The sequence below is a fragment of the Balaenoptera borealis genome (assembly GCF_965194805.1).
Source record: "Balaenoptera borealis genome assembly, chromosome: 20".
NCBI classification, from domain to species: domain Eukaryota; kingdom Metazoa; phylum Chordata; class Mammalia; order Artiodactyla; family Balaenopteridae; genus Balaenoptera; species Balaenoptera borealis.
Window position 1 is genome coordinate 49,278,100 of NC_138879.1, and position 14,274 is coordinate 49,292,373.

General features: G+C 55.2%; 1 protein-coding gene across 14 annotated transcripts in view; it reads right to left on the reverse strand.

Annotated features, from left to right (window-relative positions):
* Nucleotides 1-12,809, reverse strand: part of TRPV3 (transient receptor potential cation channel subfamily V member 3) — a 31,162-nt gene extending 18,353 nt beyond the window's left edge. For 11 of the 14 annotated variants that reach the window (XR_014238154.1, XR_014238155.1, XM_082370611.1 and 8 more), the window contains exons 1-8: nucleotides 12,655-12,809; nucleotides 11,877-12,000; nucleotides 10,220-10,340; nucleotides 5,707-5,811; nucleotides 5,445-5,531; nucleotides 4,360-4,514; nucleotides 3,399-3,575; nucleotides 1,005-1,145 (exon numbers count right to left, since the gene is read on the reverse strand). Coding sequence is in view for 12 of the 14 variants with exons in the window: in XM_082370611.1 (XP_082226737.1) it covers nucleotides 1,005-1,145; nucleotides 3,399-3,575; nucleotides 4,360-4,514; nucleotides 5,445-5,531; nucleotides 5,707-5,811; nucleotides 10,220-10,340; nucleotides 11,877-11,961 (871 nt within the window). In the remaining 2 variants the exon portion in view is untranslated. Of the gene's footprint in view, nucleotides 1-1,004; nucleotides 1,146-3,398; nucleotides 3,576-4,359; nucleotides 4,515-5,444; nucleotides 5,532-5,706; nucleotides 5,812-7,642; nucleotides 10,186-10,219; nucleotides 10,372-11,876; nucleotides 12,001-12,654 lie in introns of those variants that run through there. The other 3 variants (XM_082370618.1, XM_082370617.1, XM_082370612.1) reach the window with 3 other exon arrangements.
* Between the last annotated feature and the right edge of the window lie 1,465 nt (nucleotides 12,810-14,274).

The following is a 14,274-nucleotide window of genomic DNA, read 5'->3' on the forward strand; positions in this document are numbered from 1 at the left end:
ATCAATGTTAGTTGAGAAAAGAGAAGGCAAGTGACTCACACTTGGTCACACAGCAAACCGGGGACGGAACCAGGGCTGGACATCAGGTCTCCTGCTGCTTCCCCCCCCAATCTCCATCCTGTCACCTCTCTTTATCCCACCCAACAGATGTTTCCCAGCCAGGTCTGACTGGACAAGACCCTGTCCTCAAGGCCACCCAGACCCATCTAGTCCTGCTGACTAAAAAACCATCCAGAAGAGAAAACAGGTCAGTGACCATCAGTCAGGGCCTGGGCAAGGAGGAGGCGTTAACTACAAAGTTGTACCAGGCGAGTTTTTGGTGTGATGGAGCTGTTTGTTCCCTGTCCTGATCACAGTGATGGTTACACAACTGTACGCGTTTGTGGAAATGAACAGAAGTGAACGTTAAGATGGGTGAACTTCACTGTATCTAAATTACACATTAAAAAAAATTTTTTTCACCCGGGATGGCCTAACGCCAGTTGCATTTGGTCTCCCTAAAGTGTCAGTCAGGGAATTTTTGTCCTCTTACTTTTGACCCCTGTTTGCAGTCCTGAGAGGCACTGGACACAGGGGACAGAGGCCAGAGCTGGCAGGCAGGATGCTTACATCCGCTCCTTACTACACTGGGGCAAGTCATTTCCCTTCTCAGAACCTGTAAACTAGGGCTCTCTCCTTGCCCTCCCTCCCAGGTCTATGTTCCCTACAGGGGGCTGCTCAGGTGGATGTCTATGTGTCCTCTAACACCACCAGGTGACACTCCCCGAATGCAGGCTCCCCATCCTCCCAAGTGCCGGTCTCCAGCCTGGCGGTCCTGTTCAGGTGGATCTGCCCCTCCCGCCTCCCTGGTCCTGGCTCTGTCCTCCAGGGCCTCGGACACAACTGAGCCAGCAGAGATTGGCAGTGGGGTCTCCTCTGCCTGCTAGCGCTTCTACGGGTAGAAGCCCCGCCTCGCCCTCCGCCCCTCTCGCCCCCGGACCCCAACCCGGGGCGGCGGCACCCACCGAAGTAGAAGCCTTCGTGCTGGTACTTGGGGTTGAAGAAGACGCCCTTGGCGTGGGCGTTGACGTCGGCGCCGGCCGCGATGAGCAACGCGGTGATGTCTCCCTGCCGCCGCTCGATGGCGATGTTCAGCGCCGTCTGCCCTGCGGACGGGACAGGGGTGGGCGGTTGCGCTCAGCGGCTGGGACGGGGGTGACACACCCTCTCTGGCCTGTTCCCCTCTCTGTCCTCTGTACCCTCCACCGAACCGTGGAGAAATACTAGCTGCCTGTCTGGTCTGTGTCGCCCAGCTTCATTCTTTGCTTCATTCATTTTTGCGTGGAAGCAAGGATTATTCGTGGAGCATCTGCTCTGTGCCCCAAAGCCAGGCACTGGGGACACAGCAGGACATGGGATGCAGTTTTGATTCTTGTCCTCAGGAAGCTCACAGTCTCCCTGCGAATTGAGCGTTATGATACGGGGAGGTGCAGGGTCTGTGGTACCCAGAGGAGCTCTTAACACAGCCTGAGGGGTTGGGGGGCTTCCCAGAGTGGCCTCTAAACTGGGACTGGGTAAGTTTAGCCAGGCTGGATGGGGCTGACTCAAGGCCTCATAAGCCAGGTTAAGAGGTTAAAACTTTATCCTAAAGGGTATGGGAAGGCACCGAAGGCATTGAAGCAGGGAAGTGACATGATCAGAGTTTTGGGTTTTGTACATGTGTATTTTCAAAGCACTCTGGCTGCAAAACTGGAGGATGTGTTAGAAGGAGCCCAGACTTGGGAAGAGCTGTCCATCCAATGGACCCAAAGATCCTTGGGAGAAAGAGTCCTCAGGATGGTCTGCTGGGGATGGGGGAGAAGGGCTGTCTCAGGTAAGGTCCAGGCATCTGGCCTGGGTGCTGGGTAGATGATGGCCTGGTGACTGAGAAACAGAACAGGGGAGAAGCCGCAGGGAGGGGGGTGGGGGAGGGACATAGACACGGTTGGTGGAGCCTACAGAACCTCCAGACAGAAGGGACCAGAAGGCTGGGGGTGCGGGGGCCGGGTGTCTCAGAACATTACACCAGAAACAGCATTTTCCAAAGAGCTGCCAACATGCCATACATAAAAACAAAGTCCTGGTGGATCAAAGAACTAAGCATTTTTTAAGAGTGGAAAATTGTTAATAACTAACCTTTTTGGAAGGAAAACCCTCTTAAGCCTTCTTAAGCAAAATCCAAAATTCTGAAGCCATAAAGAAAAAACTGACATATTTGCTTCCATAAAAATTAAAAATTTCTGTATTTCAAAAGACATCTTAAAGAAAGTTAAAAGACAAGTGATAGGCTGGGGGAAATATTTGAGACGTATAAAAGAGGTAATGTGCTTTTAGAAGTCCATAATGGATTAAGAGCTCCTATAAATCAATAAAAAGACAAACAACCTAAAAGAAAACTGAGAAACTATTATTAACAAGCACCTCACAGAGAAGAAAGTCCACACAGACAATACAGGAAATGAAAGATGTTTGGAATCACTGGTAATCGGGAAGATGAAAATTTGAACCTAATGAGTTAATACTTTTCACCCACCAGACTGGCAAAAACAAATAATAATAATGGCAATAAATAAATACAAATAAAATTACTGTCTCCCACGAGAAAAGTTAAGGGCCCGAGCCAGACTCCCACCTGCAAAAAGCTGAGATGTTTAGCACCCTCGGCATATCCATAAGATGGCATCCAGTTATTCTTGGGCCAATCATTTTTGACACAAGCTCGTCATAAGACCCTAGTGGGATGTTTATTGACTCCAAAAACTCAAAGACACACCTTACTGGTTATTCACAGCAGACTTCCTGAGTAGGGAAACACTATCCCGAGTTTAGTCTCCCTGCCCCCTCTCCGGTCCACCTAAGAGAGAAGCCACAAAGCTGAGTCCCAAATGGGGCTGTTAATAATGATGAGGATAATGACGATACTAATAGTTACTAATGTGTTGGCCCTGCCCAGCCCTCCAGCCTTCTTGCCATCACTCAGCTGTGTCAAGCTCAGTCCCATCTCAGGCTTTTGCCCTTGCTTTGTTCTGAATCCTTCTCATTGTGCTGGCTTCGGGTCAAAGGTCACCTCTCTGACCATCCACACTAAAGTTGCCCATCCCCAATTACTTCTGATGACATTATCTTTTTTTTTTGTAATTTTCTTTTCATCAATTTTTAAATTTCCTTATTTAGAAGAGCAGCGTTCATCTGTCTTGTTCGCTCCTGTGTTCTGGGGCCAAAAACACTGCCTGGCACGCGGCCAGCGGTCAAGATTGTTTGCAGAATGAAGGAAGGTGCCGGGCACCACACTAAGCGCTTTGGGCTTCCACGACAGCAGTGCCTGTGCCCCACCACCGCCAGAAATCGCTGTCTGCCCAGCCCCTCCCGCAGGCGGGTACCTTCGTAGGCCTCCTCCGTGTACTTGGCGTTGATGAACCTGTCTAGGATGTTGTTTTCCTCCGCGAAGGCGAGCAGGATCTGCACGATCTCCTTGGTGCTGGGGTTGATGTTTAACAAGGCCTTCATCAGGCAGGTCTTCCCCGTGTCCAAGGCCGTCAGCTTGTGCATGAGGAAGTCTGCAGGCAGGGTTGCAGGATGGAGCTGCTGCACAGGGGGGCCCCGGCTGCCCTTGGCCCTCCCGGCCCGGAGGAAGGGAGGCCGGGGTGTGGCGGCTGCAGCCTCGGACCTCAAGAACCTGCCGCAGGCTCTCCACGGAGCTCCCTGCCCCGAGCTCCCAGCTCCCCTCTGCCCTGGCCAGCTCTTCCTCCTCCCGCCTCCTTGCCGGCTCCTCCTTCTCCTCGGTGAGCTGCCCAGAGGCTTATCAGAGACCTTTTGCTCTTTACCTTCTGCACCGTCTCCCTGGTAGGGGGACAGTCCCACCCACTGCCTGGCTTCCCACTGTCCAGCTCAGAAATCTCCAGCCCACCACCCCACACCCCGGTTTCCTACAAATAGACTTCACCCCCTTCCACTTAACTTGCTACTCTCCTGGTCCCCAAGACAGCTCGGGCCCCACCAGCCACCAAGTCTCCCAAGTCCAAATGGCACCACCCGGGACTCACTCCTCACGTCCTTGCGTCCCACCAGTGCCGCTCCCGGAAGAGCTGTTCCCCCTTCCCCAGCCCCACCGCTGGGGTCCCAACTCTGCCTGAGCAGAGGCCTTCTCCAGTTTTACCCCCATCCTCCACCGTCACCTGTCTAAGCCCTTCCATGGCTCCCCATTGCCCTCAGAATCAGGTTCGAAGTTGCCAGCCCAGCAGTTAAGGCTGGAGGGCGGGGAGGGAGGGCAGTGGGTAGGTGGACAGCAGGAGCCGAGCAGGACCCCCAGCCTTGCACCCTCTGCCAGGGCCAGCCACTGACCGGACACATCCAGGCTGCGGCGCTGCTCACAAAGCTCCTGCAGCTCCATCAGCAGCTCCAGCAGCTGTCCCACGCCGCCCTCCGACACAGCCACAAAGATGTGTTTCCTCAGCCACCTCTTTTTGTGCCTCTGCTCTTGCTTGGCCAGGTTTGCACTGAGGCCAGAAAACGTTTCCAACTCGCCACACATGCACCACTGTCTCCCGTTACCCCTCCAAAGCCGCTGTGCCTACAGGGGGCTCGGCGCCAGCCCCCACTGTCTGCACGTGCCTGTCGCAGTGCCTGAAATCCCCTCCTTTAGTGCCGGGGGGTGGGCGGAGGTGCTGGGATTCGTGTTGCCCTGAGCTGCCCTGCTTCTAATCCAAATGCAAGCACATTTTATCAAACTGTATCTTTGGATCCACATAGTAATGATCAGGAAAGATACGTGCCTAACTGTTCATCATGATTACCTCGAAAGAATGAGATCAGAGGAAGGGAAATTTCACTTTCATATTTTGTGTTGTTTGAATATTTTTCATATCTCTCTCCCCACCCCTACACTCCAAATAGGCAGCCACGGTAATGTGTGATGTGTATACTTCTGTTTGTATGTGTTCTTGCAAAATGCACGTTGATGTTTGATGGCTACATGCATGTATTTTTTTTTTTTAAGTCTTTATTGAATTTGTTACAACATTCTTTCTGTTTTTTTGTTTTGGTTTTTTGGCTGCGAGGCGTGTGGGATCTTAGCTCCCTACCAGGGATGGAACCGGCACCCCTGCATCGGGAGGCAAAGTCTTAACCGCTGGACCGCCAGGGAAGTCCCGTACATGCATGTATTTTTAATTTACGTACATGGCATTGCGTTAAGTTCTCATTCTGCTGCATACTGTTGTCCGGATGTTTTATAATGAATGGGTATTACTTTTATAAGATGTAATACTCCCTTCCCCCCAAAAATGACCTACATGCCATAGCTATGGGCCCAGACACTGGCGCCCCAGGATTGGCGGCCTCTTTCTCTTTCCTGCAGGGTCCTGGTGCCTGTCCCTCGGGCACCTGCCTGGTGGGCACGGTGGGAGGAGGGGAAGGGCCAGGCTCACCTGGGACTGCCGGGATTAAATGGGGTCTCTGTCACGTCATCCTGAGGAGATTGTGGGGAATCCATGTCATCACAGCTGCCCGGGAGGCTGGTGGGGGAATGGGGAGGACAGAGAGAGGGACAAGTTTTTAATGGACAATGGTAGTTTGCCACAAGCAGGCCTGGCTGTGTGGCCCAGGGCGAGTCACTGCCCGCCCGCGGGAGCTGAGGGCTCGGCCAGGGCAGGGGTGGGGCCTGGCGGGCTGGCGGGTCGCAGTACTCACCACTGCCGGATGTTGGAGTCCATGGGCTTGGAGAAGATGAGGGGAGAGGTCTTGGTGACAGTGGGGTTGGGCTCGAACCCTTCTATCTCCAGGAACAAGTGTGCACTGGGGGGACACCCAAGCAAGGCCATTAGAGCTGGGACAGGGCCTGTCCACCTGTGTGTCCTGCAACCCCACTGTCGAGGGCGCCCTCCTCACGGAGTGCTCACCCTCAGCCAGGCCCAGCCAAGCCCGGAAGGCGCAGAGCTAGTCCAGAAATGGGGCATAAATGGCGTGAGGGCAAGGCTCACTGATACATTGGCCCCCCACCTGCCTGTCTCCTGCCTATCAAGAGGAACCTTCTGACCTGACCTAAAATCAAATCATTCTTCCAAAAGAGAAGACAAAGGGAGGAGCAAGCCCCTAGCTGGTAGCCCGAGGCCTGGCTTCTAGTCTGGCTCTGCCTCTGCATCTCCTCTTGTGTGACCCCAGGCGGTCACTGGCCTTCTCTGGGCCAAGTATCCTCACCCGGATGGAAAGTGATTGGGCTAGACGATCCTCAAGACCTGGACTCTGGAGCCTGTGCTGCTCCGGGACTGTCTACTTATGGACTGTCCAGCTGAAATGGGCATCAGGGGTCATCTTGTGAGATCACCTTTCCCTGCACCCCTGCAGTACCCCAGAACTGCCACCCCAAAGTTGTCCCCACACCACTATGGCAGCTCTGACCCAGCGACTACAAACACATCTGCTAGCAGAACATCCTGGTTGAGATTTGCTGACTATCTCCAGGCAGAGCCCAACTCCCACACCTGCAGGTGTTTCCCCAGGACAATTGGTCCAGCTCCTGCCCTGACCTCCATCCCACCCTACCTATCTGGGTTCAGTAGTGCATTTACTCAACAAATATTTACTGAGCATGTACAATATGCCAAGCACTATTCTAGAAGCTGCGGATACAGTGGTAAACAAGTAGACAAAAATTCCTCCCCTCACAAAGCTCTTGTTCCAGTGGGTTGGTAAAAACTGGCCCCAAGGATCAGACCAGATTATAGCACAGTGAAGCCATTGCTTTTCTTGCTCTAGACCAGGGGTCCCAAACCCCTGGGATCTAATGCCTGATGATCTGAGGTGGAGCTGATGTAATAATAATAGAAATAAAGTGCACAATAAATGTAATGGGCTTGAATCATCCCGAAACCATCTTCCCCCCGGTCCTTGGAAAAATTTTCTTCCACAAAAACGGTCCCTGGTGCCAAAAATGTTGGGGATTGCCTCTCTAGGCAATAACCCACTGTCCTTTGGCTGTAAGTTCTTCAACAGCAGAAACTACAATTGCATCGTCCTAATTCTCTAGAACCCAACATTTGTCATGACACTCAGAAGACCTAACAATGGATGAGTGTAAGGATGGATAGGTGAAAGATAAATGAGTGGAAAAAAGAATGGCTGGTTGGACAGATGAGTGGATGGATGAATAGATAAGTAGATGATGGATGGTTGGAAGGATGGATGGATGGATGGATGACTGTCTGAGGAATGAATAGTTGGGTGGGTAGATAGGTGGATAGATGGAGAGACCAATAAGCAGACAGACCAACACACCCTTAAACTGTAAAAGTTGGGAGGTTGCATCCCTCAACAGGAAGATGAGGGCTGTGACTGAGGCAGGAGGACTTCAGTGGCTGGGAAGGTGGATGGTGAGAGCTGAGCTGGAAAGGACCCAGCTGTATGTAAGGACCTAACTCCTGGGACAGGGAGCTGCTAGACCACGAGGGCCTGTCCCATGCCTGCCCTACTTGCCACTGCATGTGCCATATCTCATCCACCAGCATGAGCAGACAGCAAGGTCTTGGCCAGGTGACATCCTGGCTCCTGACTTGCAACAGGTGCTGTTTGTTTATTCCTACTTTGACCCAGCCAGAAAGGCACCACCACCTGGGTGTTGTTAACTCACATGCGCAGACAGGCAGCTCTGTACGATTCCTCCGGCTTTTCTGTTCCTTTGAAGGCAGAGAACTATCCCCAGGCAGACTCAGGCCTGGGGAGGAGCTTATCTCTCCTACTTTGTCCAGAGAAAAGCCCAAGTGCTCTGAGCTTCAAGGTCAGTGCCTCTACAGCCTTCATGGCCTGTGTCTGTGTCCCTGGGCAAGGTGACGCCCAGGGGGAGGTAACCATAGCAGCCACTCACAGGGAGGGGCATGATGCTTCAGAAAAAGCTCCAGGTCCAAAAATTTCTCCCCAATCTGGATTTCTTGGTGCCTTCAATTCCCCCATTAGTACATATTTCCTTAGTGGTCAGAACTGCCTTCTGACACATAATATTTTCTTTTCTTTTTCTTTCTAAACCTAAGTCCTATACTCCTTTCTGAGGGAGATGCCCAAACCTTTGGGGTCTGGGGAGAAGTAGGCACATGAGGTCCCTCAAAGAGCCTTGGGAAGGAGAAGGGACCACGGATTCATGAGACAAAGGTCACACCTCACACCAGGCCCTTAGTTGGGCGGGGGCCATTGGGAGAGCTGACCCTGGAACTAAGTTCATGAACCAGGATGGGCTCAGAATGGCAGCCCGACTGCAGGAAGAATCTGGGATTTTCCTGAAACTCTGTCCTCAGTGCTTCTCTGAGATCCAAACCTCCCCTGGGAAAGTGAGAGGGGAGGAAAGGGGGAAAGGAGGCAGGAGGGCAGTGTTGGTGGCTTAGATCCAAGATATCTCTGCTCCTACCCAGACAAGCCCTCCCAGACCCAGGCTTCCCACATGGGCCCCCGACACCTGTCTGATCTCCACATCCACCCAGTTTTCTCTCCTGCGCTCCAGGATGGAGCGTCCACCTGAATGAGCCTCTGGCACCTCTCAGCCAACATTTCACACTTGAACTTGGCTCCTTCCTCCTGACCTTGCTCCTGCTCCTCTGAAGTGCTCATGTCAGAGATGCCCCGTCACCCCTCCAGGTCCCCCCACCGGAGGAAGGGGATGTCTCTCGGTCCTCCTTCTCCCTCCCCTCCCATAGTTGATCCGGCAGACTCCACGATCCTAATACCTCTCTGATCTGTGCCTGCTTCTCCATCCCTCACCACCAGGCTCACCACCTATCACCTGGGCAACAGGCGCAACACACGCCCCTCCAATCCATCACCCACACAGATCACCCAGAGTGTCCTTTCTGAAATGCAAATCTTGCCATGCCCTCCCTCTCACACAAAATCCCTCCATGGCTCCCCACTACCCCCAATTGTCCAATGTCCTTAACTGACTGCCAAGACCCAGCCCCAGTGGGACTTATCCCCCCAAATACATCCTCACCCAGCCGGCACTTTAGCCGCATGGGATTCCTCACTGGTTCCTGCCCCAAGCCTCTGCCCTCTCCCTTCCTGTCCACCTGTCACCATCCACTGTAACACCAGCTCCTCAGCGACATGCCTGCAGGATCAGAACCACCTGCCCCTCCTCAGGCCCCGCCCCACCTACTTCACCCTCTCTCCAGGCCACTCCCCACATTCTCCCTGGGGCCCCTCTCACCATCCAGACTGTGAGCAGAGGCAGGTGTTCTTTCTCTCGTGTCCCAGTCTCCCCAGCCTGGGCCCAGCCCCCCGCCTCGTGCACAAAAGGCCTCAGCAATTATTACTCAAATCAAGAGAAGGGAAAGCACCAGGCTCAACTCGGCCCAAGAAAGGTCCTGGGACAGGGGCTGAAGAGGCAGGGCAAATGGGCCAACGTAGACCCGGGGGCCCATCCGGGTCCAAGGGAAGCGCCACGGGGTTGAAGGAGGGGCATTCAGCTTGAGGGGCACCGAATCGGCTGAGGGGGTTACTGCAATGGAGGCAGCTAAGGGGCCAGCTGTGACCCCGGAGAAGTACTTTCTCTGCTCCCGCCACCTCCGTGTCCTCAACTGGGAAGTGGTCATAACCGTCCCAGCCCTGTGCAGTTCCCAGGGGCCCTGGGGAGTGACAATGACAACAACAATGAAGACAAAGTTCAAGGTAACAAAACACTATCAGCGCCAACATGCGCCGTGCCGAGCACGTTGTTGGCACAATTGCAATTAACCGTTACTCTATGGGCTGGTGCCGTGGCTGGTGTCTCCCTTACACAGGTGGGGCTGGAGAGCCTGAATTACCTGGCTAAGCACCCAGTGGAGATGAGACCCCCAGTGGACTTGAAAAATGTATGCTGTAGGCGGTCCCTGCTACCTGGAATTTCCACCCACCTTTCTGCTCCTTATCTCAAGGATGGCTCCAGCAACTCCCCACCTCCCCCAGGAGCCTTTCTGGGCGTTCCTGCCTTGGTGCCCCTGGGCCCTCCAGGGAGGCCTCCCTTGATTATTCCAGTCATACTAACCTCCCGAGCTCAGCCCCAGAGTATGCAGTGCTGTCCCCCCTACACCCCCCATTATACCTGGCTGGGCACCAGGCCACCCCAGATGAGACTGAGAGTCTCAGGTCCGCCCCAGGCAAGGGGTCCCTGAAGGTGGGTGCCAGGCTCCTCCTGTGCCCCTCACAGCGCAGCACGCGGGCCTGAACCTGCCGGTCCTACCTCTTCTTGGTGGGGGTGATCTCTGCCGGCCTCTTCTCCTGCAGGATGGTAACGTTCCCACTGGGGACAGTGGCGATTCTGCCCATGAGAGGCACCGTCTCCTTCGGGTGGGCATCCATGGCTGGAACACAACCACAGCACAGATGCTCAGGCTGAAGGGACAGAGAGGAGCTTCAGACCCCCATGTAGCACCATGTGGCTCCTGCTCATACTCCCCAGGACGGGGAGATCACTCAGCTTTCCCAGGCCACCACCCCTTCTCAGGGACAGGGAGACTGTCCCCGCAGCTTCCCCTGCTCCCTGCTTCAGCACCCCTGCCCCTATGGGTCCTAGGAGAGCCCAGCAGAGCTTCCAGGTAGAGATCACCATGCCCTTGACCTCTCTCCAGACATCCTCTCCAGCCCCACCAATCTCCAGGTGGATTCCTGAGAATTAGCTCTGCTTTTTCAACGTCCTTCTCAGGTTTTGTGTTTAGAATTCTCCTCGACAGAGCAGGACGGTCACCTCCTTTCCTCTAGACACTATGCTCCTAGTAGCACAGCCTCAGGCTGCTCCGGTTTTTTAATTTCTCACCCTCCTCGCGCTCTCTGCCACTAACACACTGATCATCTTTCTCCCTCACCCAAAGCTGAGTGTAACCAGCCACATGGCTATCTGTCCACCTGGAGGGAGCAGCTGAGCCCCAGCCCCCTCTGTCCAGACCTGCTTTACTGATGCTTGGTAAGGGCTGGACCCCATGCGGGGCTTGGAGGGAGGTACTGGGAAGAGGAACTGATATGTCTTCCAAGGACACTGAGGGGAACTTCGAGCTTTCTGTTGGGCGGAGGGCTGTCCAGGCAGAGGCAACAGCCTGAGCAAAGACCAGGGCTCAAGAAAGTTCGGCGAGTGTCAAGGAGCTGGTGTGGCTGGGCCCGTGGGCAGTAGGAGGCTTGGGAACAGGCTGGGCCTGGAGCAGGAGCTGTGGCTGAACCTGGGGACAGCGGGGACGTGAGAGGGATCCAGGTCCTATAGGAGACAGCACAAGGGAGATGGAGGAGACCAGAGGCCAGGACGAGGCTGCCGTGGGGGCCAGCGGGGAGATGGGCTGGCCATAGAGGAAGAGGTGGGCAGGGGAAAGGGCTGTGGGGACAGGAGGTGACTCTGCAGTTAGCGGGGGCCATTCTCAGCTTGAGCCACCCTCAGAGAACTCCCTCAGAGTCACAGGGAGCTGGGGCAGTGGGGCGGGGCGGTGATTTCTGTAAGAAGAGCCCAGCTGGGTGGAGCTGGGGCCATTGGTGATCCTGACCCTAATAGGAGAGCCCCCTGGAGGCAGTGTCTGGATCCGGTTGTCTTCAGACTGCAGTGAAGCTTGGAAATGGGAGAGCCTCCTCCCCCTGCCCGCGTGCCCCACCCCACTAAACATGAGCAATCTTGGGAGAGGAAAGTCATCCAGGGGGTGCCCCGGAGTGTAGGCACCTAGAGGCAGGGAGCTCTGAGGAGGCCTTAAGCATCCTATTGGGAGAGGATTGTCAGCACACAGGTCCCTGGCCATATCCACAGTCACTGCCTGATAAGGATGGGCCGCCTTTACCACCTCCCTCAGCCCAAAATGACCTGTGGGGCTAAAGGCTGGGCTGGGCCAACACTGGAAGAGAGGGATGGAGGGCATGTCCCTTACCACTCCCTGGGCCTCTGTTTCCCCTTCTGAAAAATGGGTCGAATGGTCCCCTACGTCTCTTATCCATGACCGCTGGCTGCTCCATCTTCTCTGTCCTGCCCGGTGAGTACGGGACAGTCCTGGGCTGCGGGAGCAAGAGGGGGTCAGAGAACTCTGGCCGGGGACTGCAGCAGCTCTAATTAGCTCCCTGAGTCACCCCATAAACCTGCGTTCCCACCTGCTGGACTCTCTTGCAGGCCTGGCCCTCACTCTGTCTGGGATTGGGCGCCCTCACTTGGGAAGTGCCTCCCAAGACCTGGTACTGACTGGAATGGCCTTTCCTGGGAGACTGACCAGGCCTGGGGGCCACAGGGCCCACCCCCCATCCAGGGCTTGCTGACTCAGCTCCTATGAGCCGCCTGGGCCCTGTCCCTCTCAAGCTCTGGGGCCATCTCATCCCATCCTGAGCTCCCATCACACTGCTGCCCTGGAGAGCCACGTCCCTGGGGCCTGCGGGGGTGACAGGAGCCTCACCTCTGCCCTGGGCAGCTATGACTGTCCTCCTACCCCAATATCCCCAAACCTCAGGGAGGGGAAAGTTTCCCACATCCATCATATCCTGTGCTCTCACACATTCCCTGTGGCCAAGAGCTCATGTTCAGCTTTGTTTCCCCTGCTAGAGACCCAAGCTCCCTCCCAGCCCTCCCCTGAGGCCAACTGGCAGAGGGACACCTGAGGTCCTCGCTCTGGACACCCTGGGGCCTTGGAGGGCACCGGCTACCTGTTCGGCAAGACTCACCTGGTGAGGTCCAGGTGACAGTGGCTGCCCTTGTTCTCAGATCACCGCATGCCCGGGGCCCAAGGCCCCCCAGTAGGATTATAGCTGAGGTGGTGAGAGGCTCTCATCAGAGGCAGAGGAATGGCTGGAATGAGGCATCAGAGGCAGAACTTGCTGGGTCACCTGCCCTTGATGCAAGGCAGGCCACGCCCACCAGCCACAGCTGCAACGCCCGCCCACCCACCACGTGCCCTGCCTGAGTCAGCCCCACACCCACAGGGCAGCCTCACCCCAGCCCAGGAGAAGGCAGGGGAGGCAGCAGGTGCTGAGGCTGAAGTTTTGGTCCCAACTCTTCCCTCTCCTGTATTTGATGCTTCCCATCATGGGCCTCATAATAACTACTTCCCAAGGATGCTGTGAGAAGTCAGAGATCCTGCTGGTAGGAGGGCCAAATGAACTGTCGAGTGCTCAGCCCCGACCCCTGGGAGGCAAGGCCACAGCCAAGGGCTGGCCTGGTTGACCTCACAATGGCCACCCCCAAGACTTGTTTTCTGTCCTTCAAAGTCTGGGATCAAGTCCACTCAGAGACAGAGGAAGTCCCCATTCAATGCTTCCCACCAGAAATTATGCACCGCAGACCTGGGTGGCAGACGGCCTCACCTCTAGACTGTATGACCTTGGGCAAGTCATTTCTCCTGAGACTCAGGTTCCTCATTGTGAAATGCGCAAAATAAACCCACCTTGCGGAGCTACCACGGGGCTTAAATGAGAGAACATGTAGAAAAGGCGAGAACAAGGCCCAGAGCACAGAAAGGACTCCATAAACAGTGACAGCTATTAACTATTATTGTTTTTGTCCTGCATTCATTCTCCCAGCAACTGCCAGGCCACCTGCTTCCAAGGCCAGAGCATCAGGGGAGACTCTGAGCCTTGCCTCCCGGCCCAGGCCACAGCTGGGAGGGGGGGTGGAGCAAGGATGGGGCGGCCCTGCCGCTCTCCAAGAGTCACTCAGGAATTACACACCTGTTCCCACAGGCAAGGCAGGACTGGGATGGAGCAGGAAGTCTCCGCTGACAGGGGCGGCACCGGTGACTGCTGTGGCAGGGACGTCCTTGGCTACCAAGGGGGCAAGGTCCCTTGATCTCTTGTCACAAGCTGCCAGGCCTGGGCAGAGGCAGAAGGTGGGTCAGCCTTCTGGCCATGGGATAGCAGGACCTGTGGCCAGTAAGGGGCAGAAAACCAGGCTCCGGGGCCAACAGGCTTCAGGTGTGGGTGAAGTAGGGGGCTGCTTTTGCAGTTTAAGTCAAAGGAGCCCCAAAGTTCCTAAGCGCACATCCCAATCTCATCACTGCCTGACACTCCATTAAAGCCCGATGTTGGACCAAACGCAGTCCGCCCTCTATTGCTTCATTAATTGGCCCTCCTGACTCAGGCCCTCGCCCCTCCCTGCTTGCTTCGGGCTGACTGCCTCTGAGCCCTAAGGGTGAGGCAGTTGCCCAATCTCAGCATCTGCATTTTGCCTTGTGTTAGCACATTTTCTCAATAGCCAGGCTGGCTAAAAAGGCCTCTGACTCCCACCCAAAGGTACACAGTGTGCCCAGCAAGGAGAAAAGGGAGCCCTCTCTGCTGTGTGTGGAGCAG